The 22,289-nt window shown below is 47.0% G+C and overlaps 2 protein-coding genes across 4 annotated transcripts in view; both read right to left on the reverse strand.

The window, feature by feature from the left end:
* PCBP4 (poly(rC) binding protein 4) overlaps window positions 1-8,012 on the reverse strand; it is a 47,928-nt gene extending 39,916 nt beyond the window's left edge. Inside the window, exon 1 of one of the 2 annotated variants that reach the window (XM_082214564.1) lies at window positions 7,444-8,012. The gene's annotated coding sequence lies outside the window, so the exon portion shown is untranslated. Of the gene's footprint in view, window positions 1-7,107; window positions 7,279-7,443 lie in introns of those variants that run through there. The other variant, XM_082214563.1, reaches the window with a different exon arrangement.
* A 5,909-nt stretch (window positions 8,013-13,921) lies between these two features.
* LOC309527714 (putative protein-lysine deacylase ABHD14B) lies at window positions 13,922-21,996 on the reverse strand. 2 transcript variants are annotated; one of them, XM_082214613.1, is made up of 5 exons: window positions 21,798-21,996; window positions 20,991-21,148; window positions 18,656-18,897; window positions 17,093-17,334; window positions 13,922-15,025 (listed from the first exon to the last, which is right to left on the reverse strand). In XM_082214613.1, exons 3-5 carry the CDS (start codon window positions 18,867-18,869, stop codon window positions 14,843-14,845), a joined length of 639 nt encoding a protein of 212 aa, XP_082070739.1. In that variant the 5' UTR covers window positions 18,870-18,897; window positions 20,991-21,148; window positions 21,798-21,996; the 3' UTR covers window positions 13,922-14,842. The 2 variants fall into 2 exon arrangements, with proteins under 2 accessions (XP_082070739.1, XP_082070740.1); XM_082214614.1 differs by lacking the exon at window positions 21,798-21,996 and having other exon boundaries at window positions 20,991-21,153.
* Between the last annotated feature and the right edge of the window lie 293 nt (window positions 21,997-22,289).

A 22,289-nucleotide genomic window follows, 5' to 3' on the forward strand; every position in this document is an offset into this window, starting at 1 on the left:
GCTACAATCCTAAACATACTTACTGACTAAGGAGTAAATCCGATTGAGCCCACTGAGATCTACTTCTGGGTAAGCATGCTTAGGATTGTGCTGCACAAATGAAAAAGTGGCCTGATTTGGCTTTCGTTTTGATGTTTAGTTGCCCTTTCGAACGACTTCTCGCACCCCTTGAAAATTAGGGCAAAGGATGGTAAACACAGCAAGCTAGATAGGAAATCCCAGCTCTGGCTGTTGCTGGGTTCTCAGAGGACGAGAAGAGCAAAGATGATACGGATCGTATGAGCAACTGGCAGCTTGAAAAGGGAGCAGATGGCATGAGTGACAATATCTGCCAATGGAAGGGATCATCAGCCCACGCCTCTTATTAGTGCCTGATCCATTGACAGCACTTCGGCTCCCAGGGCTCAGCGCAGCTCTCCATCAAAGCACCCAGATTACTTGGCAGAGGCTAGGAAGCCTGAGGAGAGGGCTATATTTTATCCAGCTGAAGAAACAAGCAGGACATACTGTGTACCCTTCCCCCAAAGCCCCCATTGAGCATGCTGAAGCCTTGGGCCAGAAGCCACAAGGAACAGCTCTTGTTTACCATCATAAAGACACTAAACTCTCCTAGTCAATGTTTTTCTGCTTCACACATTACTGGTTGAGTGTTTGCAGGCGCAGGGGTCACTTCCAGACTGTTGCTATTTTCGGATGGGATTCCGTCGCGCAAATTCAGGTTGCACAATTAAAACTGATTTGGTGCTCTTGCACAACACAAGTGTTCCTTGCACCCCACCCCAAAAAATCGGTCTTTTGTGATAGGGAATGTGATGGGAGGAAATGCACCAGGAAATATGGGATAACAATTGCTTCATGCAACATTATATTATGTCCCTGGCAAATAAATCAGAATGAATGCTCAGTAAATAGCTGACATGGTACAATCTCCCCACAGACTGTGCAAACAAATCAGGACGAATGCTTCCAAAAAAAAAAAGCAGTCATGGAAGACCAATGTGATCATCCATCATATATACACCATAAAGAAATGCAATGCAATGCACACACCCATTTACTCCATAAAGTATGGAGCAGTCCTTAGATATTCCTATGAGCTGATATAAAGCTAGAGTGACTAGAATATCCCCAAAGGAGCGACAGACTAGGATCCAAGCAATTGTTGCAGTACCACCAAATATTAGGGTAATTACTGTTCAGATAGTAGCAGTATTCCATGACATAGTACCATTTGTGTTACATTCACAGGAGGAATCCATAAGCACTGAATCACAAAGGGATAGGGTGCAGATTCCTATATGCTGAAGGGAGCAATACCCTTTCAGATCACCACCACCATATGGACCCTTCTTTTGAGGCCAAACACTGCAGGACTAGACACATTGAGGCCTACAGGAGATGGATGCACACATGCCACATTAATCCTAGCCCCCAAATCCAATATATCTAGCCCTCTTCCTTCATAGAGCTATATGGAAACCATACAGGACTCTACCCAATACCTGCTAGATAGGGCTGGGAGACAACTCAGTCTAAAAGCCTGCCAGTCTGTGTGGACAATACTGAACTAAATGGAGCAATGGCCGGGCTTGGTACAAGGCAGCTTCTACTCCAAAGTCCTGCCCCGAATGTGCCGTGAGAGAAAAGTGAGTAGTTTTTGTCATGCATGTGAATTGATATTTGCATCTCCATCTCACACCTCTATTCTGCTTCATCCTCATCTAGGGCACAAGCTGGGCATTTTGTTTCCAGCATCCCAAACAATACAGGCATGCCTATTTCCATCGCTTGCTTCATGCTGAAGGCACGTACAAATTTTACAACCTTGGTCCAGAGGGACTCTTCTTTCAAGATCTCCACACTGTACATGCAGGGGTTTGCCTTGGAGAATGTAGTTGCAGGATATACCAATCAGGCTTTGATAAAGACCTCTTTGTCACTCTTCTACAAGACAGGCAAATTTATGAAATTAAATTTACACCCCACTCTTTCTCAGGGAGGCTTAAAGCATGAAAGTAAGACAAAGAGGGGTAAAACTTAAAATATTTAAAAACTGCAACTTTCACAGCCAGGTTTAAAATAGGAGCCGCTAAATTCCGTGGTGCAACAAAGGTCTGACCAAATAAATGTTTTGGTCTTCTATCTAAAAATGGCCAAAGCTGGGGCAGGGGGCTAATTCTGCCTGGGAGTTTCATACATGGGGTTCTGCCACAGAAATGCCTTGTCTGGTGTCACTGCTCTTTGCCACCTTAGCCAATGGGACCTCCTGATCATAGCATGTAGCCGGCAGGTGTTGAAAAAGGTGTTTTGTAAAGAACTTAGTTCCCAGACCACTTAGAACTTTGTACACGTGTTCTGACCACTCGAGTTGGGACAGGTAGCTCATAGACAACCAGTGCAGTGCTTTGAGGATGAGAGTGATATGAACCCCTCTCACTGATCCAAATAACAATCAGAAAGCAGCATTCTGGACTGAGTGCAGCTTCCGGGTCATCTTCAAGGTGGCCCCATGTAATGCACATTACCATGATCTATACAGGGTTACTCTATCATGTCTCACTCTAGAGCAAGACCCCCAGCTTATTAACCTATAAAATTATCAACTTTATCAAAGTTGGGGGGGCATTGCCCTTCCTGAAACATAATAAGGCAGCAAAAGATCATTTAAAATACAGCTTCTGAGCCAATTCTACCTCTAAGCCCTATTAAGGCCTTGGGCTGAAAATGCTGAGCCCAACACTTTCTATCCATAATCCTTCAAGTAAGAGAAACCTCTGAATAAAACAGCTGTCTTCTCAAAAGCTCACACTGAGCGTTTTGTAAGAGATATAAATGTTGGCTTTTGTAACTAATGCTGAAAGTCGAAAGGATACCAGCTCTCTCTTGTCCTGGTGCTCCCTTCTAAATGGATTCTGGAGGAAGAAAACGAAGCCCCCTTTGTAATCTGATATCTGAAGCAAGTGGTTCATTCATGTGGTTTTGTGGTAAAGAGGAGTCTGCAGCACGGCTAGACCTGATCTTGGTATACTGCAACTTCATTTGTTATTTCATTCTGCAATCCTGAGAAAACAACTCCCAGTTTCACTACATCATCCACCTTTGACTAGGGGTGCATGGGGTGTTAGGGGAGGGGTATTACAGTGGGGGACACGTTGTGCTCCTTCTGGGGCAGTTTGTCCACCTTTGGTCCCCACACCCTGCACTCAGCTCTCACCTGTGACTCCTGGAAGCTGTCAGCATGCGAAAGTGGCCACACCCTGGGAATGGCTCCGACTGACTGGCTAAACCAGTTAAGGGTATCTGACAGGTCTCAAACCCTCAGTGAGTTAGGGGCTTTCTCTGAATGTGAATACAGGCTCCAGAAGATGAAGTGGACAAGACTAATAGTGGGTCCAACAGTCAAGAAGGTGGTATCTGCATATGCGGTAGAGGAAAGTGAGGGGCAGATGGGGCTTGTCCACCTGGGAAGGTGGCCCATCTAGGAGAAGGAAAACTCTGCTGCCTTGCGGGATATCTTCAGGAGAAGTAAAGGCTAAGGAGTAAACCGTACACATATCCCTAAGACAGTTGGATGGAACCTTGTACGCCTCCTTCCGGCAACTCCGGCAACCAAGCTGGTGCCAAACGTATTGCTTTCCTTTCCTTTGGACCACATCAGTGAGGCCGAGTGGGGGGTGGAGGTGGCCTTGTTGTCTGGACAGCCCAGGACCTCCACACATACTTCCCAGGCTGTGCCATGGGTAGGTCACTTTGGTGCTGCTAACGCAGTGGTTTGGCTTTGCCCCCGGAAGAACAATCCATTGTCTCTCGAGACAGATGGATGCCAGTAACAACCGCTAATGCGTATATCTATCTTCAAAGTGCCACCACACATTCAGCTAACTGTAAGGACTTTCTTCTCCATTGTAGTGAAGGAGAAACTGAAACACAGAGGTGAAACCGTTGGGCGGTCTATTATCATGGCGGCAAAACCATGATTAACATTTAGCAGCATGTTACCCCCAGCCAATCTTTTGCTATTTTAAAAGACATTTTGCAGCAAAATCCTGTGCATGTGCGCTCAGAAAGAAGTCCCTCTGCTTTCAGTGAGCGAGGTTATAGGATTGCAGTCTTACAAAAGCTTTCAGCCCTAAAGGGGGACTCAAACATGAATCCAGTCACCCATTGGAAGGAATTAAAAATAGAACTCTTTAGGGCTGCAGTAGCTTACCACTCTGAAAATAGATATCAGCAGCTCGACTTTTTAATTTTTCTTTTATCACATGGTAGTGGCGGCTATAGATCTTTGGATTTAGTTTTATTCCCACCATGGGATAAAAAGACAATAAATCTCAAAGCACTTGGTGCCTTATGTCATCTCCTCAATAATGCATGTATGGTTCCCCCCCCCCCTTGAGGTGTCTATGTTACGGATTGTATCTTAGCTTTGTACAAAGCCACTCTAAGATCTCTCCTTCCATCTCTTACAATCACATCCAGAGTGCACAAAGAATAACATAGTTTTAATAAGCCTCCAGTGGAAGCTTGCTTGCGTGGGTAGCTTTCTCATTAATCCTCCCTCAACTCACCCCCGGCTTTCGCATGAGAGGGATCTCTTACTGGAGCATAAGAACAATTCCTGGTGTGTTCCCTGAATGGTGAAGAGGAGGAGAGTGGAAGCCCTTAGAAAGATGACCTCATAGCTGCTCTGAATATTGATGCGTAGCTCCCAAACTGAATGAGCAGGGCAGAGTTGGAGGATGTGTGGACTTAAAAGGACAAAGGGGCAAATGTTTGAGGACAAACGGGGAATTTGGATAATTCAGATGGAGTTGTAAAAGCACCATAGCAGGAGGATGACTTCCTTGGAACAGGGCTGTTACTGTAGAGAATGCCCTGCGGCCTTCCCTAAGAGAAGCCCATATGGAAGAGGCTGTTGGTCACGTGACGAAGAGGGCTGCCTGGCAAGTTTTCTCCTGAATTAGGAGGCAGAATGAAGGAGGCTGCTCTATTCCCAAAAGGCAGGGATCCTAATTAAAAATAACATTTCAGCAGTTCATCAACTGCTGTAGAAGATCTGCTGGGCAATTCTGCTTTTAAATTAAGGATACACCTTTGGGGGAAATCATTCCTGTTAGGAAGGTTTAACTTTGCAACATGGTGGTGGAGTTGATGGAGGCATCATTATATGCTTTTTCTGATGCCTGGAGAAGGTCCATTCCAGCATAAAGTGACAGGGTTATGATAAATCTATTCCTTCTGAACAGCCAGGAATAGTATTTTACCTCCATCACCTCCTTCTGGCCCTGCTTTTTAGGGTCCTTCAGCTGGACAAAGGCAAAAACAACAGGCCATTTTGGCCCCACAGCTTCTCTTGCACCTTAAAACGTATCTAGGTTAGGATGACTTACACAATGATTCTTAACATGTTTACTTGGAAGTAAGCCCTGTACGCAGACTGAATATCCTTAGGACCTTAAAATTCTTCTGTGGCAGCCACGTACATTCCCCCACATACAGATGGAGCAATTACAGTATTGCACCGCAAAACTTGCCCCAATAGAGCTCAGTACTGCCACAGCAGTCATGTGCAGACCATTCCACCAAGTAAGAAAAAGCGTTCTGCATAGCCAGAGATGGAATGAGTAATTTTTGGCCGGCTGAGACAACATCTCTCGCCCTTGACTGCCCCAGGGCCATCTTTTGTCATTATTTTTGAATATTGTACCTACGTGAGGTTCTGGTCTGTATAAAGTGGCCAGAAATGACTGGGAGGGGACTGGCATTCGGTAGAGGTTGGGAACAAAAGGATGTGCATTGTGAAGAACAAATGGAATCTGCTGCCAAACTCAGGGGCGGGCTGGGGGGCGGGCAGGTGCTGGAAATGGAGGCTGTGTCACAAATGGAATGAGCTGGGCAGAGATTCATCACCCAACACGTCCCCAGGGATCTTACCACAATAGTAAGCTGAGCTCAGAAGTAGGCCATGCCAGTTTGGAGATGCAAGGGGGTGGGGGGATGAACGGGGTACAATAGGAACAGAGGGCGGCGGGCGAGCAGACAGAGAGACGCAGAAGTGTGGAGAGCCGAAACTGGGGAAAGGCGCGTTAAGTTGGCTTGAGGGCGCGCTTAGATTCGCTACTAGAAGGGTGCGGGGTGGGGGTGCAGGGGAGGCGCATAAGATCAGAAGGTTTGGAACGAACAAACACCTGAATTTTCAAAGGAACGCATACAGGAGAAACAAATGGCACGAGGCAGGTGCTGAAGGTCATAAGAGAGCTGAGAAGAAAGCGGCATGAGGAGGATCGCGGGGGGCAGGGGTACCCAGTAAGTGCTTGAGGACGTTCGTAGGGTCTGGAGCTGGGAACGAAGTTTAGGTGGAGGGGGGACAAGCGTGCCCGATCTCCTCTTTATCGTCAGCAAGGACACGCCGCTTCTTCTATCCTCGGGAGTTGCAATATATCCCCCTTCCTCCGCTGTCCCCTCAATAACTTGTCTTCAACCGCGAGAGGCTACCGCAGGATCGCTCTCAGCCGCAGAAAACGAGCGCCGAAGTTCAGGAGAGGCCTCGGGCGTCAGATCATGCCCGCCGGGTGGGTTTACAAATCTTCGCGGTTCCGGGAAGAAATGAACTCTCCCCGGCCCAGAGGAGGCTTTGGCTTTTTGGCCACGCGGGGCTTGGAGTGCGCGGGGCTGGCGAGGCATCCCGAGGCGGCGCGCAGTCTCCGAGGAGGCATTGCCAGCGCTTTCTCCTCGGCGCGCCTGCTCTGCGCTCCGCAGCAGCATCCCTTGCTCGTCGCTCCTTCGGCAAGTCGCTTTCGCGGAGGCGCACGGTCCAAATAGACGGCGGGCAAAACTTCGCCCCGCTCCCTTGCCCGGGATTCCCGCCGCTGACGGAGCGGCGCCCCCCCCCCCCAATTTGCCAGCCTCGCGGCGCATCTTGCTGCAAAGTTGCTCTCGGCTTGTAGGAAATTTGGGGCGGATGGGAAGGTGCTCTATGGAGTCCCCGACCCCCTCCCCGTGGCGGGGAGTCCTTCAGCGACCGTCCCCGCGCAACTCCCCCAAAGTTGGGTACTGGGCCAGACCCGCGCGCGCGTTCACACGCCTCGATTCCCCTTTTTTACTTACCTTCGGGGTCTGTTCAGGGGGGTCCTTGCCGTGCCTCCTCTTAGTCCCACATTGTCACCCGGAGAAGCGTCTGTGACAACTGGGAGTGACATCAGCCCGGAACAATGAAATCAAAGGCTTGACAGGCGAGGGAGGCCGAAGCCTCGGGACTCTTTTGCCTCCCCCTGCAATCCCGCCCAGCCGCCCTCGGCCCCTCCTTTGCTCGCCGGCTCCCTCCAGGATCCAATTACAGCGGATAAAGGAGACACTAAAGGAACAATGCACACTGGGTAAGACCATCTGCCAAGGACAGGGACATTCCACGCCCCCCCCCTCCCGGCAACGCAGATCGCTCACCCTCTTTTGTATTCATTTCCCGGAAAGCGACCCGCCGCGGGCCCGGGCCGCCTGGGGTCCCGCCATCGAGGGCAGGGTGGAGCTGGGAGACTGGCCTCCTCCGTTCGGGCTGCAGGACTTGCACTGCCTCGTTTCACGCCGCTTAGCGCTCGCCCTCCCTTGATTTGTTTACTCGAAATCCAGGTGGCCGCCTTTGCCTGCTTGTTGTCTGCCCAGAAGCCTGCCTGATTTCTTTTGATCGTGCACTTTGGGTGGTTCAGAGATCTTGCCCCTGCTGCCCCACTCTGTGGGCTCTCTCTCAGGTCACTGGGCGCTTGCTGCGAATTAATTGTGGGCGCCGCGCAATTCTTTTAACTCAAGAGGAGGCCAATTGTTGGAAAGTGAAAGAGCCCCTGATTATCCACGGGTCACTCTCAGTGCTTTTAAACTTACGTAGTTCATTCATTGGATTTCCTCACTGATTGAGTGCACAGTTCTGAGGCTGGCGGAGACTGAAATAATTTGCAAAGAAAACCCTATATTTTCCCCAGGGATTCGGGTTATTGCAATGAGCCTCTCCTTTCCCCAGATCCGTTGCATCAACTTCATTCAAGTTGAGCACAATAACTTGTCATTAATGTCAGCAGAGAGGAGAAACGCCATGGTGCATCTGCAGCAGCACAACTGGACACCTTAATTTGCCCCAACTGCAGCAAGACACATCTCCCACATTGGTCTCTACAGCATTATTATTTGGGTACTCTTGATATCTGTGTTCCACGCACTTCCCCAGTGGCGTAGCGTGGGTTGTCAGCACCCGGGGCAAGGCAAGTAATTTGTGCCCCCTAACCCGTGGATTTGCGCCCCCTAACCCGTGGATTTGCGCCCCCTAACCCTAACCCCCAGATGTTGCGCCCGGTGCGGCTGGCCCCCCCTGCACCCCCCACGCTACGCCACTGCACTTCCCCCATCATGGTTCAGGAGGATTTGAGGTACCGGTACTTGATTATTAGAGTAACAGGGACCCTTTCTTAGCTAAATTTGTCATTGTCCAGCCAGCAGTGGGTCTTGTAATTCAACTACCTGTTTGCAACAGAGAATAGGAGAGGACTGAGAATTTATAATGGAAATAATGAAGTGAACTCCTTAGCATCCCATAACAGCATCCTGCTTGCCATCCTGTAGTCATGCAGCTACTGTTCAAGTGTATGTGTCTAGTTTAGCTTAATATAGAGTTGTTGGTGTCAGAAAAATAAAGGCATATAGAGTTGATTCGCATGTGCAGGTTAATCACCTGGTGGCTGCAGTATCATCATGATGACATCCATGTGTGAATGAACCATCATGGTCTTCCAAGCACCACAAGCATGTCAATCATCAGTCCCAAGCCCTAAACAAGGCAAGTTGTTGGTGTTAATATGTGTGGCTCCCATTTACTCATGCAAATAAATCTGTGAATGTGTGCATGCATGCACACACACACACACAGGCACTAAGGTAAAAGATAAAGGACCCCTGGATGGTTAAGTCCAGCCAAAGGTGACCATGGGATGCTGCGTTCATCTCGCTTCAGGCTGAGGGAGCCACTGTTTGTACACAGACAGCTTTCCGGGTCATGTGGCCAGCATGACTAAACCACTACTGGTGCAACAGGACACTATGACGGAAGCCAGAGCGCACGGAAACTCCATTTACCTTCCTGCCACAGTGGTACCTATTTATCTACTTGCACTGGTACACTTTTGAACTGTTAGGTTAGCAGAAGATGGGACAGAACAATGGGAGCTTACCCTGCTGTGCAGATTCAAACCACCGACCTTATGACTGGCAAGCCCAAGAGGCTCAGTGCTTTAAAATACAGTGCCACCCATACTGAACCTTTGCAATCTATACTACATTGTCCTATAAGAAAAGACAAGGTACGTTGCAGAAAGGGATTTTCAGAGCACCTAGGTTTACTCACTGAAGTACATCTTTTTTTGGGGGGAGAGAATACTCAAGATGGTCAGTCAGTTCCCAGTCTGACTTGGACAAAAATTCTTTCTCACCCCATATACTGGAGCCAGAAAGAGGGTGTATATGTGTAGAAAGAAAGGAAAGGAAGCTGTGTTAGGCTATATCTCTATGATGCCACCCAATGCACTTGAATTTTCATCTTATGGAAATACTTGATAACTGAAGTAGTTGGGTGGAAGAGAACTGCTACAAATGCAAAAGGGTAGGAAAAAACCCCTCCCTGGCCCTATTTGTCCACAACAGAATAGAAACTGAAGCATGGGATGAAGAATGCCATTTCTATCATCTAACAATTGCCAGCACAGCCTTGGCAGAGGAATGTGACACTCGTGTGGGATGAGAGAGAAAAGCTGCACAGTAATGTGATCTGCTGCTGCTGGCTACCCAAAGAGAGGAGTTGGGTGCAACTAACCACACAACAGGTTGTGTGTGCACTTCACCACAACTGCTTCAGAGATGGTGGGGTGGGGAGAGTGAGCCTGCCATTGTTGTACACCCCATGACTACATTTAAGGCTTAGTGCCAAGCATCTATCTGTCAGGAGCAGAAATGTGCCAGCCCTGAACCTACTGTAAGGTAGGACTGCGGATTGCGGAAGCAATGCCTTGTGTTGATGATGGAGCCAAGTCAGCGTTGCACAGAAACACCCCGTGCTTGTGGACAGGGCATAGATGGATGGGTAAGTAACAGGAGCTTCTTGGAAGCTGGGAAGGGAAGGGAGAAAGTGTGGGCCTAGGGCCATGGCTAGGAGAGGCAGATTTATTAACATTCTCTCTAGCAGTCCGCTAATGGTGGGGTCAATGTGACTACTTCTGGGGCAACTCTGTGGCTGTGCAAATGTGGGGAGGTGGTTTGCCAGTCCCTCGATTGGCACCTAGATGGTTGTCATTCACGGGGCTTCAAAATTCCAGAGCATAGGCCTGTTCCTAAACAAAGGAAGTATTAGCTGCTATGAGAAAATGAAAGGAAATGGCACTCTTTTTTTGCACAATAGATACTTGTTGGGTGGCTTTTATTTCTAGTTCTATTGATTTTACGATCATGTGTGGACATCCTGATGTTTCTCACCTCGGCTTCAAAGCAATGCAGCTACCAGTGTCAGTGAAAAACGGTAAGAGGCTACTCCGCCACAGAGCTTTCCACTTTCTAAAACTACTGCAAAGTTGCCTTTTCCTTCTCAATTTCTAGCTGCCTTGAAAATCAGGTCTACCAAAGGTATGTAACTGCCTCTCCAAAATTATTTCTTTACTTATGCATACTCCATGTTTCCTTATGAAATAAGCTCAAAAGCAGCTTACCTGCCCCCAAAAGCTACTAAAATACATAAAGCCCTGAGGAAAAAATCCACATGACTAAATACATTTTGTATAATAAAACAGATTCAGCATAAAAACGAGACGGGATTTTAACCCATGCTAAAAGCTCAGCAAAATTAAAAGGTCTTAACAGCTCACCTGAAGCTTAAACAGAGAGGCTGTACAGTACTTGGGCTCTTGTGGTGCAACAGTGATCTCAAATGGAAAGCAGGGGGAGCAAAAATTACATGGGGGGCAGATGGGAAAGAGGACAGGGCTCCTGCTCCTTTAATAGTGGAGTAGAAGAGGGTATTTCAGTTGTAGTTTGTTGGAAAGGGGGGGCTTTTCCTAGAGGGATCTTTACCCACAGCCCACTCAAACTGACACCAGGCTTGCCTGCTCCTCCTCTGCTCTGATATTTGGCCTTCAGCCAGTCAATGACTTCTGCAGCCTCAGCACAGGAAGCTGCCTTATAATTAATCAGCCCATTTCATCCATTTAGCTCAGTACCGCCCATACTGCCTGGTAGTGGCTATCCAGGGTTTCAGACTGGGACATTCCCAACCCTATCTGAAGATGCCATGGATTGAGTCTAGGGCCTTCCCCATACACAGATGCTCTACCACTGAGTTATGGCCTCAGGCCCCTTTGTTCAAACTGGATTGCAGTTGTATCTAGCTAGGCTCCAGGCCTGCCACTAATGTGGTTACACCTAGATGAATGGCTACCAAGGCTGTGTGAACTGCGATCTGCAGGAAGGACTCGTGTTTTGAAGTAGAATAGCAATAATTAATTGAGCTTCTGTTCTGCTCATATTCATTTTCAAAGTTCCATTGACCATCCAGACTAGATGAGATTTTCTTCAGACATTTTAGTCTTGTTGAATGCCAGCATGAATAGTACAGTTAGAGAAAATGGATTTTCCCCCCTAGAAATAAGACACCCAGCTAGCATCTCTTGGCATGAAAATGCACTGAAGGTCACGTCACCTTGGCAGATTATATTCTTGGCCAATATAGCTGTTGCTGATCCTTGAGATTTGGATATCGCCCCATAAGAGATACTTATTTCACACTGATGGTATTCCACATATGGCTCCACTCCACATTCCATTTACTTTGATGTGTTTTCGTGCCACAAAATTTCAGTAGCGAGGAACCCAACTTGACTGACATGCCAGAGCAGAGCACTCTCCTTCCTTTGAGGTGCAGTCAATCCCAGTGCTTTAGATCCTAGCTATAGATGGAAGTTGCTGACTGTGTGGGAATCAGACTCCCGGACTTGCCAGCCCCCTGCCAGCAAATCCTCTGCCTAATAGGATAAAGTTTGTTTTTTGACAGCCATCACAGCCTTCAGCCAGTCAGGGTGCCATGTGACGATTAGAGTCCACCTCCCTACTTCTTACTGCTGGCTCCATCTGTCTGATCTCCATCTGTGGAAAATGAGCACAAAGGAACAAGACCAGGTGGCTCTGGAATAGCCGTGCGGCTGACTTTAACCTGTCTCCCATCTGTTCACCTTGGCCATTAGTATGATAATCCTCTGGGCATTTAAAGGAATCCATTTGTGCTGTTACTCCAGGGGCTGGCAAGCATTTTCTCTTAAGCTGTAGAAAGCTAGAGCATCTAATTCCATCTCATGTGGATAATGGGAAGAGACAGTGCACTGATGATGCAGGAAAGGTGGCAAGCAAAGGGACCATAGCTCAGTGGTAGAGCACATGTTGTGTGTTGGCCAGCCAGAACGGACCGTGTGAGTCTAGATGGATAATGGCTTCCTGTGTGTTCTGCACCAGTTCTGCTAGTAAGGCATTCCAGCACCTCCCATGATTTGCCTAGCTATATTTCCTATGAATCTCTTCTTCCTATACATTGCTAATTATGCCTGTGCATGGGCATGCCTAGCTAGGCCGCTTAGTATGTCTATCATTTCAAAACCCTATTACCCAAGGCTACACATAATTTTGAAGACTGCTAAGGTTGGATAATAATAATAATTTATTATTTGTACCCCGCCCATCTGGCTGGGTTTCCCCAGCCACTCTGGGCGGCTTCCATAGAAACCAAGAATACACTAAAATATCACAGATTAAAAACTTCCCTGGAGGACCCAAGACCAATATTGTTTATGCTATAGCCATGCATCATGAAATCTGAGTAAGTGCACATTTACTAAAACTAGAAATCTTTCAATAGCCCTAAAGGAAATTTTAAAAAAACATTATTAGTTCAGATTTTGTCTTTTCCTTACAACTAGATTCATCATAACTTGATCTTGACACAACTCCCAAGACAGTGCTATTTTCCAGTGTTAGGTTCAAAACCTAGGTTTTGTGTTCTAAATGGCAGATTGAGCTTTCTGGATTATAATCACATGCTCCCCATGTCTATAAGCCAACATGAAGACTAGTTCAACTAATAGCAAACATTCTCCCCAACATTCCCACATTCTCCAAAAACCTAATCCAAACTACAGTGTCAAATGTAATTGTGGAGATAGGATGATTCACAAATGTGTGGTTGAGCTATATTAAAAAAGAATACATCAACAAAATAAGCAGATGTATAAATCAATGTTTTAATTGATTAAAAAAATTAGTTTTGACAAAATGTATCATTCAGCAGAAACTCACCGGAAAACCAGGTAGAGCCTGCACAGCTGATTTAATTCATTTTCTTTATCCAACTTTTATTATTGGAAGTCTGCACTCTTTGCTAACTTGACATTCCCTTTGATTCCAAGCAAGATAAAATTGTTCAGGTATAGAGTAACAGTGGTGAGTGATGCTTCCTCCCCCAGAGCACCCCAACTCTTCCAAGGTGCATAGCAGAGATGAGGAACATGTGGTTCTTCAGAGGTAGTTGGACTCCAACTTCCATCATCCCCTGCAAGCATGGCAAGTAGAGAAGGATGATGGGAGTTGTAGTCCCAACATAAGGAAAGCCACAAGTTCCCCAACAATAGTGTTCAGTGCCATTGAATTTCTTCCTTCTACTATTGCAACCTTAGACAAACAATACTCTGACATAGAGGACACCCAGAACCATCTAGTAATTTAATGAGAGTGATAACCATAGAGCACAAGGATGTTTCAAAATAGGTAGCCACGTGTTCTTGCTGGGCTCAGGCAGAAGAGGTGATAGTATTTAACATATGCACATTGTTGATGAGCTGCAATCCTATACAGATTTCCCTGGGGGTAACTTAATGGGACTTCTGAGCAGACATGGGTACCAGATTGCACTGTTAGAAAGGGGAAGCCCTGGAGATGCTAAAGGTTTTGTCATACAAAATGATCCTCCCTAAAATCACTGAGTCAGCCTTAGCCCTGCCCTCTAATAATTGCTCACCACAAAGCAGCTGGCTGCCACCATGGCACGTCAAGAATACATAGCCTTGCCAACCCAAAGCAGGATGCAACAGATTCTGACAAAGAGACGGCGTGTACACCACAGCAGTGACATAGCAAAAGGTTCTGAAATAAACACAGATTTTCCCTTGGCAAAGATGTCAAGGGCAAAGATAGCTAAAAGTTCCACAGAGCAAGGCGGGCAGTCTCTAAAAAGACTGTTTGGTTGGGGAAACGTACATTGCCCCACCTTCATGACATCTGTTTCAGCTAACTCAGCATGCTGGCTTGTTGCCTTTTGTGTTCATTTAACTAAAAAGAGGGGGAAATTTCACAATCATGGGTGAGTGATGAGGAAGAGGTGGATTTCACGCCAGATCGTGAAATGGCAAATTTACACTGAGGTGCCAATGTGCCTGTGTAACAGATCCATATTTATATATTAGGGTGACCCAATGAATCCCATGGCCAAGGGACCAAGGGAGGGGAAATGGGGGGGATGTCACTCTGGATATGCAATTAATGGAACGCGATTCTATGATTCTATTAAGCAATGAGCATGTTTTGGATGCAGCATGATCCATCTGCTAAGTATTTTAGTTCTATAATTATTGTGTAGTCCCCAAAGGACTTGGCTCCTGTTTGATTGCCGACTGAATTGCAGAAAGAGAACCCAATACCCAGGAAGCAAACACCAGACATTTGTGGAAGCCACTGATCATTGTGGGTGGGTTGGGAGCAGGCCAGGCCAGTTTGCTCTTCACTCTATGCTCTTCAGGAAGTCTAGGAGCCCATGGTGCCACTCATCTGGCTTGTCAAGGTAACAGGCATGGCCTGCCCCTTTCATCAGCATCACCTTGTGATTAGGTAAGTTCTTCAGGTTGTTCAGGCTCACTTCCCCCAGCTGGGCATCCTGGTCCCCATATACGATGAGCGCTGGTGTCTAAGTATGGAAGAAGAGAAGTCAAGTGTGGTCAAGTCAACAAACAAGGAACTTCCCCCTTCTTGGGTGCTTTCAACAAATATCTCAAGTGAAACACAGGTTTGAGGTTGGAAATAACTCTATGCACATATAAATTGTATTGTGCACAAGTTCAGGAACTCTACAAATGCAGTCCTCAATCGTACCCATGTAGTGTCACTTTTGTGCATGTGTTGGTGGCAGAGCTCACCACCCCAATCCTCTCCCCCCCACCCTGCTCCACTTAATGTCCAATTTACCTATACTAAATGTGCAAATGTGCACATTGTGTCTGCGTGCTTCACTGTAATTGCCTTGATCTGTGCCAAACAAAAAGTTCAGGAAGCTAATATGTGCTTGCTGTCTCTTTGATCTCTGTGTTATTCAGTGTTTAAACCTTTATTAATGGTATTACTGCCAGTAGAATTATCCTTTCCTGGTTGCAGTACCTTCTCCTAGCAAGGAAAACAAACCTCTCCCACATTTTAAATAGCTCAGAATATCTGCGGTAGAGATGTTCAGGATTCACAGAAGTACAGAGAATTCCCACTGCTGTCAAAGCTATTGTCTTACAGGGTTACCAGGGCTAAAAAAAGGTCACATTTGCAAGGGGAGATTTTGCATTTGCCAGCCACATTTGCCTGGACAAAGGCACACCCCAGAGATTAATAGGAGGAGGATCTTAAAATATTAAAAAGTGAGGTATTTGGATAACAGTCAGATTAAGTGCTCTGCATTTGCAAGAGACATTACAAAGCTACACTTAGAGGTTAAGGAACGCTCAGAGATTTGCAGCAGTTACAATCTAATCCCTCTTGCTTCTAACGATGCATTTTCTCTTCTGAGTGTAGAAGCAGACTTACTTTCCTTGCTCATGTAAAAGATCACACTTACTCCATCAACCCACTAATGGGGAGAAGGCTATCAAAGCAGTTCTTTTTCTCATAATGGTGAAATGATCCCTGCATCACACTATCCTTGGAGCGGTTCTTATGAGATGATAGGCAGTCATTGCAGAAAGAAAAAAAGCGAACAAGCTTCCCTGTTTGTGTTTGTAGGCCTGATTATAGGCCTGCTTTGCATCTCTGAAAGCAGTTTTGTGCCTGAGAATGAAGCAGTAGGCACTGCCCTCTAGTGATTAGCTCAGGAACCCTTTCCCTGTTGTATGCAATTGCTGATACAGACGTACCTTGGAAGCTGAACGGAATCCGCTCCAGAAGTCCATTCGACTTTCAAAATGTTCAACTTCCAAAGCGCAGCTTCTGATTAGCTGTAGGAAGCTCCTGCAGCCAATCAGAAGCTGCATCAGATGTTCGGCTTCCATAAGAACATTTAAAAACCAGAACAATCACTTCCGGTTTTCGATCGTTTGGGATCCAAAACGTTCAGCAACTAAGCTGTTCGAATTCCAAAGTACGACCGTACTGCTGTTCTCTGTATTCCCCTCAATTATTTTTCAATGCCTTTTAATTCCCAGGGCTGGTGTCAGAAGTCTGCACTGCAAGGTACTGGCTGAGGCCCATACCCCTGCATTTGCCCACTCCAGGAGTATCAGCAGTGGCAAGACTAAAGAAGAGGAGCTGCAGTGTGGTGTAGTGGTTAAGAGGGGTGGACTCGTAATCTGGTGAACCGGGTTCGCTTCCCCACTCCTCCACATGCAGCTGCTGGGTGACCTTGGGCTAGTCACACTTCTTTGAAGTCTCTCAGCCCCACTCACCTCACAGAGTGTTTGTTGTGGGGGAGGAAGGGAAAGGAGAATGTTAGCCACTTTGAGACTCCTTCGGGTAGTGATAAAACAGGATATCAAACCCAAACTCCTCTTCTTCTGGTCAGCAGTGCCAACTGGGCATGGATAGAGAGGGCTCTGAATAAGCAGTAGTGACAGTAGCCAGGAGATGGGCCCACCCAGGTAATTTTGGCCTCGGCGCACCTCCCCCCCCCACAGCTGCAGCTGACACTGTTAAGTGTCATTGGCTGAAACAAGACCTGCCCCAGTTTTAACCTCAGAATCCCCTCCCCTCTGCATGCCTAGCCGCCAGGCGGACGTACTTTGACACCGGCATATTGTGTGGCTGAGAACTTCTCTGTGCAGATGGGTGCCACCGGGATATAGGCTTTAAGCATCTCACTGTGCTGGAAGAGGAACGGAAGCAAATACATCCCGCTGAGAGATGGGCTGATCACCACCGCCTGGTCTAGCTTCAGGGCCTCGAAGACGGACTTCAAGAAATTGGCTGGTGCTGGCTCTCCGACAGGAGCTGGGGCAGTAGCCTCTTTGGAACGACCTAATCCTGGACCGCAAGAAACAAGACACTGCACATCACACATGTTCTGTGGGAAGCATGAATACTGAATAAATTGGGTGGAGGAATGAGTAGAGGGTGGCATTTCAGTGCTAACAAAGCAATGTGGATGTTGGGGGGGAGGGACACACCCTTGCATGCACAAGCAGCACCAATCCAGCAATGAACATGTGCCTGGAAGCTCCCATTACAGTGGTACCTCGGGTTACGTACTGAATTCATTCCGTAGGTCCGTTCTTAACCTGAAACTGTTCTTAACCTGAAGCACCACTTTAGCTAATGGGGCCTCGCACTGCCGGAGCACAATTTCTGTTCTCATCCTGAAGCAAAGTTCTTAACCCGAGGTACTATTTCTGGGTTAGCGGAGTCTGTAACCTGAAGCGTATGTAACCTGAAGTGTATGTAACCCGAGGTACCACTGTACGCTCTGTTTCACATTAGGCTTGGAATTACACCATCTTACAAACTGTGATTTGAGGGGGACTGCCAAACCAGGGTCTCAAAGCATGCTTTGAGGCTGGTTTTGAAACTACAATTGTAACTAACTGTGATTTGCTACTGCTGCCATTTATTTATTTTTCATCAATAGTGTGCATGGTGCTTTATAGAGTCCAAGAGGTCAGGTGTCTGACCCAAAGAGCTTTCAAATTAAAATCTGAAATTGGGGAAACAGAGGGAGAGAAAGCAGGGGGTGAACAGGGAAGCCAACAGCTGGTTGTTTCAGTTATACGTGTTTAGGCTTAGCCACAGGCTCAGTTATGGGGCATGGGAATTAGGACAGGGATGGGGTTGCTGGACTTTGGAGGTAAATACATGCTCATTCTGGATCCAGCTGTTATGTCTGAGTTCAGGCAACGTTGATAAATCACAGTTATGGCCATTGCTGAGACTTCAGAGGACTGAAGAGGGTGCTGCTGCAGTATGGAGATGAAGCTCACCATTGAAAAACAAAAGCAGGTGAGCAGCCCTAAACCTTGGTTTGCCTGTTATACCCAACTAAGCCCAAGCATAGTTTAGGATATTTATCTTTGGTTATGACATCCACGGCTTGGCAAGATAACTGAACTGAGCCAAATGTGTATGATCAGAACCCAAAGGCACACACATGACAATTTTTGCACATGTTCTTCCATACATGAGTGAGACTTACCACATTGTTAAAAAGCAAAACAAGAACGAGGGCCTGGATGTCAGCATCAGTTTTTTAACCTTGAGGAAGGGCCATGTTCTTACATTTCAAATTATAACTGCACTGGAGTCGCCCACAGGTGTGGAAGTGATCCCTTCACCTGTCGAGATCCAGACATACCTGGCAGGTCAACAGCCACAGCGCGGTATCCGGCTTCTCCCAACTTAGACAGAGTCTGCAGGTTTAGCCATGTCTCTGATGAGAAACGGATGCCATGAAGCAGCAAGACAGAGAACCGGGGGCTCTGCTGAGCAGGCTGGACCTGCCGGTAGAATAGCGTTTGCCCGCCAACTGTGATGGTGCTCTCGGTCAGTTGCGTGGTGGTAGCAGCCATCACTGCCGAAGAGGGTATTCTGGGAAGCCTGAAAATGAGAGCACCAAATAAAAAGAAGAAAATGGAACAAATAAATCATGGGGTTTTTTTATGAGGGAGATGACACTACTTTATTTTCTGACTGACAAAGCTGGCACAAAATGGTGTGTGCAGAAGTGCTAACATTTAAAGTGTTTAAAGCCCTAAATGACTCAGGCCACAAATATCTGAAAGGCTGCCTCCTCCTTTGCAAGTCCCTCAGGTGCTAAAATCGGTGGAGGGAGCCCTCTTGGTTGTTCCACTGCCCATAAAAGCTCAGGGTGGCGGCAGCCAAGGAGAGGGCATTCTTTGTGGTGGCCCCTAAGTTGTAGAACTCCCTCTCACAGGTGAATCTTGCATCTTCATTATACAGCTTTAGGTGAATGCTTATCTTGGCTTTTGACACCTGAGGCAAAGGATCGTTCATTAGTATTGTAGGAACTGCAGGAGGAAATGCTGGCGGGGCTTTGCCTCCTCTCGCTGCTAAGCCTTTTCTGGTTAAAAATCACATTCTTGATGCTTCTTTCCTCAAACTGGCCACAGGTTTGCAATTGGGGGGCAATAAAAATGTTGAGCCACATGTGCAGATAGGTGACAGCTGTATGTGTACTGTGACACCATTGAAAAGCATTGTGTGTAGATGGAGTGGAAGAACCTTCAGATCTGTGATGGCCAAATTCACATGTGCAAATTGTCACCTGAGTTTGCATTAACCTGAGCAAGGTTTGCAGAAGCCTGCTCACAAGGCCTCATTTGTACAGTTCTTCTCCCTTCAAATCTGGGCCTATTCTAGTGTGCTCTGCAGTCCAGTTAATAATCTCCTAGCTCAAGATCTGACAGTTGTGTGAATTCAGAGGAATGCCAACAGCGCCCTTTTATGAGCCACTGCTGCCATTTCATCTCCTTACAAACTCAGAAAGCAAACAATGCTTTCACCACCTCACCTAGTCCAGCCCACTTCCTCTGGGGGTTCAAAGTATCCTGAGCAAAAGGGGGTAGAAAGGTGGTGTGTGTGTATGGATATAATCAAGCACACAGGAATAATATTAGAGAAATCAAGTGATGTGCATCGTGCTATCCTGTTTGAACCACCAGCACTTATCTTACTGCAGTGCAAATACTGCGACAACTGGGGTGTAATCTGCTGTCATATATAATTGTAAAATAATGCAAGAGGCCGGGACACCAAAGTGATTTGAGGCACTGGCAGGACTAAACTATGCAGCCCATTTTCACCATCAGTATTTATCCAGGGGACATTTTAAAGAGTGAGAAAGAGCACAAACACCTTTGAGTATCTGTAGATCATGTTCCTCACCTGGGATTAGGGAAGTGGGCGTAGCTTCCAAGCAGCCTTAGTTTCACACACTGATTTTAGTGTTTTGTCCAGATGTTATTTCCTGCCAACCTAGCAGTTCAAAAGCACATTAAAGTGCAAGTAGATAAATAGGTACCGCTCCGGCGGGAAGGTAAACGGCGTTTCCGTGCGCTGCTCTGGTTTGCCAGAAGCGGCTTAGTCATGCTGGCCGCATGATCCAGAAGCTGTACGCCGGCTCCCTCAGCCAATAAAGCGAGATGAGTGCCGCAACCCCAGAGTAGTCTGCGACTGGACCTAATGGTCAGGTGTCCCTTTACCTTTACCAGAAGTTATTAACTCATGTGTGATTATTTACACAAAGGGCATTCACATGGTACATTCAAAGAGTGTACACTCCCATCGCCCACAAAGACAGATAGTTGAGCTGTATAACTCAAGAAGCGCACACTTGGTTCCACAGAGAGGTAACTTTTGAACAAGTCTATAGGGTGGGGGAGAATTTAAGCGGCCAGGATTCATTTTATGCAACCACATTCTATATGACTTGCAAGCCGCTTGGGAACCCAGCAAGAAGCAAGGTGCTCTGCTCCTTAAACTTGCCCTGCCTGGGTCTTTCCTGCACCTTCTTACGAGTGCATGGCGGGGCGGGGAGAGACAACTTCTGAACTTTGTCCCGTTTCCTGGCAGCTGCAGTGGAATGGCCAAGTTAGCAGCTCAGAACGGAGGAAGAGCTCTTTGAGACGGCGAGGGGACAGGCAGGCAGAAAAGCGAACCCACCACCTTACCCTCAAGTTGCTCCCTTTCCAAAACAAAGACACTGGAAGCTGCAGGAATGCGCCACTGTCCGTTGTGTCCGATCGCCGAAAGAGTTGATGCTCCCCTCGACTTCCGGATCCAAAGGTACCGTCGGAAACCCGACGAAAGAGAGCAACGGGGGCGGAGGCTGGAGGGGAGGGACAAAATGTGGAAATATACAGCATTTCTAAGCAAAGCTTCGCGCGAACACTAGCGACACCTAATGGACACCAGCGAACTCATCTTGACAAGTAATGGCACAACAAGTGATCTTAGACGAGCAGCCTAAACACCGGGAGGTACGCAACACCTGGGCGTCCATGCGCACGTAGGCTGCACTGCACAGATCCAATTTTGTTCCTCTCGCGCACTTTCGTCCACATATGCGCGCTTTCCGTTTAAATTTGTCTCAGTGTTTCCCACCCACATTTGTGGGCCGTGCTTGATGGGCTATACTGGCCGTGTGTGATGTCCCCTTCTCTCAGTTAGTACAGTACTGGATACCTGAGGGCCATTAAGGGCATGCATGCAGGTGTTTTCCTGCATGGGGACACTTCTTCCTTATAATTTATCTGGAACAGCGCAACAACAAAATCCCACCAAAGCCAACATTTCAAGCATGCTCCAAGTAGGCAAAACGGCCAATTAAAAAAAAAGAAATAAATAAAAGTGCAAGAGTAGTTCCAAAATTTAAAACAAATGCATGTGTAGCTCATGCACGGCCACTACATAGAGAGTGAGTGAGCCATTGCCAGTGCAAGGAACAGCCAAGCAGGCGCAGACGGTTGAGATCTTACCTTTTTCTTCCTTTCTCCTTTTACCTGCAAGGGCTTTGTTTTTGCTTGCAATGCAGCTATTTTGAACAAACGCTGTTCTACATGAGACAGTTGTTGCTGCTGTTTTTAAAATACTGGGAGTGTGCCTTTGGCAGCAACCTGTAGAAGTGGGTGCACTGCATCTTTTTCCTTGGGCTGGTGGAAACAAGATGGCTAGGCTGCGTTCAGGACTGAGGAGACAAGAAGATAATTTGAAGTACTTTGGGATTTGTTTTTAAAAAGCACAAGCCCAGACAAACTTGTTGGTTTAAAACATGACTGTGCAGGGAGTATATGCCAGTGGTGGGAAAAGCTGACCCTGAGTGGTGCCAGAGACAAATGCTCTGGATTACCTAACCCATCATAAAGACATCCATTCATTTTTACAGCCCTTTCCGGTTGTTCTGTAACTACCTAAGGGAGGGGGGAACACTCTAATTAAAAAGCCAGGTACAATAAAAGGGAAATTAACAG

This window comes from Podarcis vaucheri, assembly GCF_965113315.1.
Source record: "Podarcis vaucheri genome assembly, chromosome: 2".
NCBI lineage: Eukaryota > Metazoa > Chordata > Lepidosauria > Squamata > Lacertidae > Podarcis > Podarcis vaucheri.

Excerpts from the sequence above, each read along its gene's own strand:
- LOC309527714 (XM_082214613.1), bottom strand. The coding sequence starts at position 18,869 with ATGGCTGCTACCACCACGCAACTGACCGAGAGCACCATCACAGTTGGC. Across the intron at positions 17,335-18,655 it reads TGTGGCTGTTGACCTGCCAG|GATTAGGTCGTTCCAAAGAG; the intron begins GTATGTCTGGAT and ends CTTGCGGTCCAG. Across the intron at positions 15,026-17,092 it reads CACAATATGCCGGTGTCAAA|ACACCAGCGCTCATCGTATA; the intron begins GTACGTCCGCCT and ends TTCCATACTTAG.